This window comes from Aedes albopictus, chromosome 3 (genome assembly GCF_035046485.1).
Source record: "Aedes albopictus strain Foshan chromosome 3, AalbF5, whole genome shotgun sequence".
NCBI lineage: Eukaryota > Metazoa > Arthropoda > Insecta > Diptera > Culicidae > Aedes > Aedes albopictus.
Genome location: NC_085138.1, coordinates 132,410,735 through 132,420,317, shown reverse-complemented (window position 1 = coordinate 132,420,317; position 9,583 = coordinate 132,410,735). Strand labels below are relative to the sequence as shown.

Below are 9,583 nucleotides of genomic sequence, written 5' to 3'. Positions count from 1 at the left end.
GCGCGATCACACTACTGAGCGCTGCCTACAAGATACTCTCTCAAATTTTATGCCGCCGTCTATCACCGATTGCAAGAGAGTTCGTGGGGCAATATCAGGCTGGATTCATGGGTGAACGCGCTACAACGGACCAGATGTTCGCCATCCGCCAGGTGCTGCAGAAATGCCGCGAATACAACGTGCTCACACATCACTTGTTCATCGATTTCAAATCGGCGTATGATACAATCGATCGAGAACAGCTATGGCAGATTATGCACGATTACGGATTCCCGGATAAACTGATACGGTTGATCAAGGTGACGATGGATCGAGTGATGTGCTTAGTTCGAGTATCAGGGACACTCTCGAGTCCCTTCGAATCTCGCAGAGGGTTACGGCAAGGTGATGGTCTTTCGTGCTTGCTGTTCAACATTGCTTTGGAGGGTGTAATAAGAAGAGCGAGGATAAACACGAGTGGGACGATTTTCACGAAGTCCGTTCAGCTGCTTGGTTTCGCCGATGATATTGATATTATAGCTCGTAAATTTGAGACGATGGCGGAAACGTACATCCGATTAAAGAGTGAAGCCAGGCGAATCGGATTAGTCATTAATGTGTCGAAGACAAAGTACATGATGGCAAAGGGCTCCAGGGAGGAATCAACGCGCCCGCCACCCCGAATTCATATCGACGGTGATGAAATCGAGGTGGTTGAAGAATTCGTGTACTTGGGCTCACTGGTTACCGACGACAACGACACCAGCAGATAAATTCAGAGGCGCATTGTGGCAGGAAATCGTGCCTACTTTGGACTTCGCAGAACTGTACTATCGAATAAAGTTCGCAATAACACGAAGTGAACTATCTTCAAAACACTGGTCGTCCTCTATGGGCACGAAACGTGGACCCTACGTGCAGAGGACCAACGCGCCCTTGGAGTTTTCGAACGGAAGGTGTTGCATACCATCTACGGCGGAGTGCAGATGGAAGACGGGACTTGGAGAAGGCGAATGAACCACGAGCTGCACCAGCTGCTAAGAGAACCAACCATCGTCCATACCGCGAAAATCGGGAGGCTACGGTGGGCGGGTCACGTCATCAGGATGTCGGATAGCAACCCGACTAAAATGGTTCTCGAGAGTCATCCGACCGGTACAAGAAGACATGGAGCGCAGCGAGCTAGGTGTGTCGACCAAGTGGAGGACGATGGTACGCAGAGTGCGGAGCTGGAGACAAACATCCATGGACCGAGTGGAATGGAGACGGCTACTATGTACAGCAGAGGCCACCCGGCCTTAGCCTGATCGATAAGTAAGGTAAGTAAGCCTCATGCAACTATGTGCTGTCAAGTGGTGAGCTCGTTGCCAGTTTTAGGATCTTCAAGAACTTCCTTGAGTATAGGTCATCGGATCTACTAACGTATTTGGTTGTCTCAAAGAGATTTACGCAATAGGGGAAAAGTTAAATGGGCTTCTGTATTCCCCTGAAACCGCTCTGAAGACTAACGCTTTGAAACGCCTCTAGAACCCCTATGAAATCTTCATGAAATTTACCTGAGAGCCTCTGAACCACCCTGAAACCACGCTGAAACCTACTGAAACGCATTGAAACGCCTTGAAACGCTTTGAAATGCCTCCGAAATTCCCATGAAACCCAATGAGCTTCTGGGCCCCCTTAACCCTCTTGAAACGCTTTGACACGCCTTAAAATGCCTTGAAACGCTTTGAAACATCTTGAAACGCTTTGAAACACTTCTAAAACCCCTACAAAGCCTCCATGAAATCACGTGAGGGCCTCTTAATCCTAAAGCCCCTGTGAAATCTCCTGAAACGCCCTGAAACGCATTGAAACACCCTGAAACGCTTTGAAACACTTTTAAACGCCTCTTAATAAAACCCCTGTAAAACCTGCGTGAAAGTGGACTGAGAGCTTCGCAATCCCCCTAAAACTCCTGAAACCTCCTGAAACGCCTTGAAAGGCTTTGAAGCGCCTCTGAAACCCCTATGAAACCTACGAGAAATTTACCTGAGAGCCTCTAAAGCCCCCGAAAACCCTCCTGAAACCTCCTTGGACGCCCTGAAACGCATTAAAACGTCCTGAAACGCATTGAAATATTTTGATACGCCTCCTAAACCACTATAAAACCTTCGTAAAATTCACCTCAGAGCCTCTGAAGCCCCCTAAAACCTTTGCGAAACCTCCTGAAATGCCCTGAAACGCTCTGAAACCTCCATGAAATTCACTTGCGAGCCTCAGAGGCCCCCTTAAGGCCTCCTAAGTCTCCTGAAGTTTATCTGAGAGTATATGAAGCCCCCCAAAAGCCTTCTGAAACCTCCTGAAACGTCCTAAAACGCACTGAAATACCTGCAAACGCCTCTGACCCCCTTATAAACTCACTTAAAATCCCTCGGACCATCCCCCTTTACATCTGAAAGCCTTGAATCCCTCTCAAAGCAAGCCACTTGCCTTTCCCAAACTTCTTTGCAACCTTGAAATCCATTTAGGTATAGCCCATTTAACATGCAGTTAAACCTACTTGTTGGCAACCCGGATCAGCGTGTTCGGTACCGGTAGTTCAGTGCCACCCGCTGCTTCTATTATCACCGATAGGGCAACGATAGGGAGAAACGTCATCGTTAATTGTATAGCAATGTAAACACGAAAAGTGCTAAATCACGAGCGCTACAATATTCAGTCAATTAAAATTTGTTGAATTCCTAAATTTGTTGCTAAATAATTTAAGTAAATTGAATTGTAAGTATCCTAAATCAGCCTCTGAATTGATTCCTAAATAAATTTGTTATTCTAACTACTTAAAACAATAGCACAGATAAATTGGATTACACGATAGATACACCTAGGACGGATAAATTGTACATGCAGGACTATCAAATGTAAGGTAACCTAAATCTACAAAACACATGCAAAAATCAATGAATTAAACCATTTCAGCTTAAAGCTAACCCAGAAAAATAAGTACGGGTTTGACTAAAAGAGGTCCGAAAACTTCGTCCGCTCCGGGTATCAACAAACTTTAAGATTTGATATCTTATCGTAAGAACCTCGATAAACAGGTAAGATGCAATCAGAGCCGCCAGTTGACGCTCAGTGCATTGCCTGTAACCGGCCAAACACCGCAGAGCCGAAGATGGTACAGTGTGACGGCTGCAGCCGATGGTACCATTTCACCTGCGCTGGTGTTGGTGATAGTATAGAAGGGGAAGATCGGAGCTACCAATGTGCACTATGCCGGCCCCCTTCCCGGTCAGCCTCATCGGTAAGAACGACGTCAACGACGGCTAGCACACGAGAGGCTCGGCTTCGGCTAGAAATGCAACGCTTGGAGGAGGAAAAGAAATTACGAGAGAAGGCAAATGCAGATCGGTTACGTTTGGAAGAGGAGTTCCTCGATCGAAGGTTCAAGCGCAGCTGGAAGACGAAGGCCGGAGTTCAAGAGCAAGTGGGGTGAGCGGTAACAAGTCCACCGCAGCTTCCGCCAATGTTCAGCGTTGGATCGACAACCATCAAATGAGTGTGGCTGCCAATACTGGGAACGTAGTTCCCACTGGAGCCACGTCGCAGATCGGTGGTATTATCGCGCCAGCAGAACCAGGGGTAGCAGTCACTACGCAATGCAGCTCAAGAACAGTTCCAGTGACAACGGTCTCCAGCCGGGAAGTAGAATCGAATCGTGAAGTGGCGCAAGCAGCTGTGGGTTCGGAACCATTCGATAACATCATATCACCGAACACCGTGGCACCTGCCATCCCGGGGGGATTCTCGAGGCCATTCGATAACGTCATCTCGCCGATAACAACTGTTCATCCAGCAGGATTCAACAGCGTACCGAGTTCGGTAGCACCACAATCGTTTCAATCGACGCCCCTGGTGAGGAATATTTCTGCGAGTATGCCAGGTTCGACGACGACATTGCCGTTGCACGTGAATCCATCGGTTCCATCTGCCATCAGCCAGCCAGTGGTGGTCTCGGCATCCGTAGGTCATTTGGAGCCACTTCCGATTCCGGCGTCGAATCCATATATGGGTAATGGACCAACCACGGTAAGGTACATCGCGGAGGATCCTAGCGCTGGTCAGTACAATCCAATTGCAATACCTAGTTCAACTATGGTGAGTACTGCCAATTTAGACTTGTACGGGAGAAGAATTGTTGAACCAACCAATCGAAGATATACTCAACCACCATTTTCACAACCGATGCAACAGTTAGGGCTAGGGCCAGTAACAAGGGCACCGCATCCGTATTCGGGTGGTGGTTCAGTGAGCAACAATCCTCAAAATTTCCCAAATCCCCAAATGTATTCAGTCTCCCGAAGTTTGGCCCCCGCACCGTCTCAAGTACACATACCTCCAAACATTCCACAGTGGGGGGTTTCTTCTCAACCACAATATTTGGGTCCCCCATTAGTGAGTGTATCAAGTTACCAAAACCCTATATCGGCTGTGCCAAATCCGGATATGTATGGTGGAATGCAGTCATCGGTCGGTCCAAACGCTCAGCAGTTGGCAGCCCGCCATGTTGTTCCCAAGGATCTTCCTTTCTTCGGTGGGAATCCGACAGAATGGCCGGTTTTCTGGAGCAGCTATGAGACGTCAACGCAGCTTTGTGCCTACAACGACTCGGAGAACTTGATGAGACTCCAGCGCTGCTTGAAAGGAGAAGCGAGGAAAGCAGTATGTAGTTTGCTTCTACACCCATCGAATGTGCCGGACATCATCAAGACGTTGAAGGTTCTCTATGGTCGACCGGAAGCGATAATCAGCAACCTGCTGGCGGAAGTCCGTGCAGCGCCAACACCGCGACCGGAGAAATTAGGAAGTATCATCACCTTCGGATTAGCAGTTCGGAATCTTTGCGCTCACCTAATCGCTACTAATCAGCAGGTGCATCTAGCAAATCCGATCCTGATGGAAGAGCTGGTGGAAAAACTGCCGGCCAACATTAAGCTCGACTGGGCGTTACACAAGCAGCGAGTGGTAGATGTGGATCTGAAAACCTTTTCAGATTACATGGACGTTATCGTTACGGCAGCTAGTAGCGTCACACCAGTAATCGACAAAAACGAGAAGACGAAGGGGAAAGCCGTGGTGAACTCACATCTCTCTGAGGTACACGCGGTTAAAGTTCGAGATCAGAAGCTGCCCATGAAGATTGAAGCTCCAAACCAACCGGGAAGTCAACGTCCTTGCATGGTGTGCAAAACAGCCGGACACAAGCCGAAGGATTGTAGTGCATTCAAGTCGAAGGCTTTGGAGGATAAGTGGAAGGTAGCACAGGAAGAGCACCTGTGTAGGCGGTGTCTGTATCCGCATGGAAAATGGCCGTGCAAGGCGCCCGTCTGCGGAGTCGGAGGATGTGAACAAAAGCACCATAGGTTGTTACACCCGGGAGATCCAAGAGCCGACAATACTACAACTTCGGCTCCGGTTTCTGGGGTGATTTCCGTGCACCAACATCATCACCGTGTACTCTTCCGTATAATCCCTGTTGTGCTTCATGCAAACGGTTGCTCGGTCGGAACCTTCGCATTTTTGGATAGTGGATCTGATGCGACGTTGGTGGACAGATCGCTGGCCGAGCAGCTGGGCGTGCAAGGTCCGACATCACCATTGTGCATGCAGTGGACCAACGGTGTCAAGCGTGTAGAAGAAGACTCCCAGCAAATCCAAATGAATATTTCGGGTTCGGTATCCGGAAAGCAGTTTTCGTTGCGGAAAGTCCAAACCGTTGGAGGACTGGAACTTCCACAACAATCCGTCGACTTTGAAGAACTGAGGGCCAGGTATCCATATTTGAACGGACTACCCGTTGAAAGTTTCAGGGATGCAAAACCAGGAATCCTAATCGGTCTGGATCATACAAGGCTGAAGACCACTCTAAAGCTGCGTGAAGGTCGAGAGCACGAGCCAGTAGCGGCGAAAACCAGACTCGGCTGGGTGATATACGGGCGTTCCGGAGATGCGGCAAATACTTCATCGCAGCACGTGCTTCACATTGGTACTCGAAAAAGAGATGATGATCTGCACGAGCTAGTAAAGAGCTTTTTCTCCATGGAAAGTGTGGGAGTTTCCATTGACCAAGTTAAGGAGTCAGCCGAAGATCAACGAGCGAGAGATATCCTCCAGTCAACCACAAGAAGGACTGAAAATGGGAGATTCGAGACTGGTCTTCTGTGGAAGTTCGACGACGTAGAGTTTCCGAACAGCAAACCTATGGCTGAGCGGAGGCTGAAGTGCCTGGAAAATCGCTTGCTCAAATCACCTCATCTGTATACCAATGTTCGCCAGCAAATAGCCGATTATGTATCCAAAGGATACGCGCACAAGGCGACTGGACAAGAAATAGCCGAGATGAATCCGAAGCGTACCTGGTTTCTTCCGTTGGGTATTGTCGTGAATCCGAAGAAGCCGGACAAGGTGAGAGTTGTGTGGGACGCAGCTGCATCCGTCCAGGGAGTGTCTTTGAACTCTGTCCTTCTAAAAGGGCCAGATCTGATGACGTCGCTGCAGACAGTTTTAAGCCGCTATCGCCAAAGGGAAATCGCTATAAGTGGCGATATAATGGGAATGTTCCACCAGGTGCTCATTTCCCGACAAGACCGTTCAGCCCAGTCGTTCCTGTGGAGGGATTACCCGTCCGAGTCGATTCAGGTGTACGTGATGGATGTCGCCATATTCGGGGCAACTTGTTCCCCGAGTTCGACACAATACGTGAAGAATTTGAATGCAGGGGAATATTCCGCCGAGTTCCCGAGAGCGTCCGAAGCCATTCAAGATAATCATTATGTCGACGACTACCTGGACAGCGTCGACACGATCCAGGAGGCGGTTCAGTTGGCGCTGGAGGTTAAAGCGGTGCACGAAAAGGCGGGATTCCTGATTCGGCATTGGATGTCGAACTCGCCGGAGGTGCTACAGAGAATTGGAGAGCAAAACACGAAGGCGGTAAAGAGTTTCACCATGGATAAAGGCAGCAATGTAGAACGCGTTTTGGGAATGGTTTGGCGGCCGCAGGAGGACATCTTCGTATTCTCTTTGACGCTGCGCGAGGACTTACGACACCTAATCGATGGACTCATAGTCCCTACAAAACGCCAACTGTTGAGCCTTGTTATGAGTGTGTTCGATCCGTTGGGATTGGTCGCACAGTTCGTGGTACACGGAAAAACGATTGTCCAGGATGTGTGGAGGTCAGGTATAGGCTGGGATGAGCAACTGCCGGCCGACATAGTTCCCAAATGGGAACAGTACATTTCCCTACTCGAGAAGCTGGATAGCGTGCGAATACCTAGATGTTACTTTCCGGGATACAGTCTGGGAGCATACGAATCGATGCAACTACATGTATTTGTAGACGCAAGCAGTGCGGCTTATGCTGCCGTAGCCTATTTCCGGATCGTAGATAATGGAGTAGTACGTTGCAGTCTCGTCTCTGCCAAAACCAAGGTGGCACCGATGAAGCTGCTGTCAATCCCCAGGTTAGAACTCCAAGCGGCAGTGATAGGAACACGGCTCATGAAGTCCATCTCGTCAAGTCACACGTTGCAGATAACGCGCAAGGTCATGTGGAGCGATTCATCAACGGTGCTAAATTGGATCCGATCCGACCCTCGAAAATATCGTCAGTACGTAGCGTTCCGCGTAACTGAGATCTTGGATGAAACAGAGGTTACAGACTGGAGAAAAGTGCCGTCAAGGATGAATGTGGCCGACGAAGCAACTAAATGGGGGAACGGTCCCTGTTTTGATCAAGGAAGTAGATGGTATAAAGCTCCCGAGTTCCTGTACAAGCCCGAATGCGACTGGCCGGATGAAGTGATTGAACAAACTACAGCGGAGGAGTTGAAGATAGTTGCGATGCACCAGGTGGTTCCAGCGGAGCAGGTAATCGACTTCACACGTTTTTCGAGATGGGAGAAGCTTACTGGTACGTTAGCGGTCGTCCTGCGGTTCGGCAGAAGGAAAATAGAAACTGCGACGGACAATCCAAGTAGTGAATCAAGGAGGTATGCTGAGTCGGTCATGGTTAGGCTGATCCAGTTGAGCAGATATGCTGAGGAGTATCGGGTTCTTCAAAGGAATCAGCAAGTTCAAGCAGGAGAACGTCAGCTAGTGGACAGAAGCAGTTGCCTATTCAAGCTATCACCATTTTTAGATCCTGATGGAGTAATCCGCATGGGATCTCGTATTGGTTATGCTGAATATGTTCCGTACGAAGCCAAATTTCCTGCAATCTTACCCAAGGACCACTACGTAACACACCTGGTGATCAACTGGTTCCACAGGAAATATGGACACGCCAACAACGAAACCATTGTAAACGAGGTACGACAGAGATTCCACGTCTCTGAACTACGGTCAGCTGTCAAAAAGGTCGCAAGGAGCTGCAACTGGTGCAAGGTGTACAAGTCCAAGCCTCAGGTGCCACCCATGGCTCCTCTGCCGAATGCTCGAATAACACCATATGTAAGAGCCTTTTCGTTCACTGGTCTGGACTATTTTGGACCCATTACCGTGCGGTTTGGACGTGGCAGCGCTAAAAGGTGGGTTGCTCTTTTTACCTGTTTGAGCACCCGAGCTGTCCACCTAGAAATCGCTTATTCGCTGTCGACGGAATCATGTAAAATGGCCATACGCAGGTTCATCTCTCGTCGAGGCGCACCGCAAGAGATCTACTCAGATCAAGGAACCAACTTCCAGGGAGCGAATGCAGAGTTGAAGATGCAGATGACAACCACAAACCGTCATCTAGCGCAGACTTTCACCAATGCAAACACGCAATGGAAGTTTAATCCACCATACGCCCCCCATATGGGTGGAATATGGGAAAGACTGGTGCGTTCAGTCAAGGCAGGTTTATCCAACATGACATTGCCGAAGAATCCGGACGAGGAGACGTTGGTTACCGCAATAGTGGAGGTGGAATCAATCGTCAACTCGCGTCCCTTGACCTATCTGCCTATTGACAGTCAGGAGAGCGAGGCCCTGACACCAAACCACTTCCTGCTACTGAGCTCGAACGGAGTAGTGCAGCCAGCAGTACGACCCACGGAAGAAGGGGCAGCATTACGGACGAACTGGAAGCATATCCAAGTCATGCTGGACCGATTTTGGACCCGATGGATTCGGGAATACTTGCCCGTTATAGCCCGACAGCCGAAATGGTTCGGCGAGGTTACGCCGATCAACGTCGGAGATCTGGTCATCGTTGTGAACGACGGGATTCGGAACAGTTGGACTCGAGGAAAGATTCTACGTGTCTATCCGGGACGGGATGGACAAGTTCGTTCTGCAGATGTTCAGACGGTAGGAGGAGTCTTGCGGAGACCTGCAGCGAAGCTCGCTGTTCTAGATGTTGCCAGGGATAAAGTATAGCTTGAGGAGACCTTAAGCAATACGAGCGGGGGCGTGTTGGCAACCCGGATCAGCGTGTTCGGTACCGGTGGTTCAGTGCCACCCGCTGCTTCTATTATCACCGATAGGGCAACGATAGGGAGAAACGTCATCGTTAATTGTATAGCAATGTAAACACGAAAAGTGCTAAATCACGAGCAGTCCTACAATATTCAGTCAATTAAAA

The 9,583-nt window shown here is 49.3% G+C and overlaps 1 protein-coding gene across 1 annotated transcript; it reads left to right on the top strand.

The window, feature by feature from the left end:
- The first annotated feature begins 3,061 nt into the window (after positions 1-3,061).
- On the top strand, positions 3,062-9,378 carry LOC134290361 (uncharacterized). Its single transcript, XM_062857482.1, has 3 exons — positions 3,062-3,442; positions 3,490-4,113; positions 4,369-9,378. The coding sequence occupies exons 1-3, from the start codon at positions 3,062-3,064 to the stop codon at positions 9,376-9,378; spliced, it is 6,015 nt and encodes a 2,004-aa protein (XP_062713466.1).
- Positions 9,379-9,583: the final 205 nt, after the last annotated feature.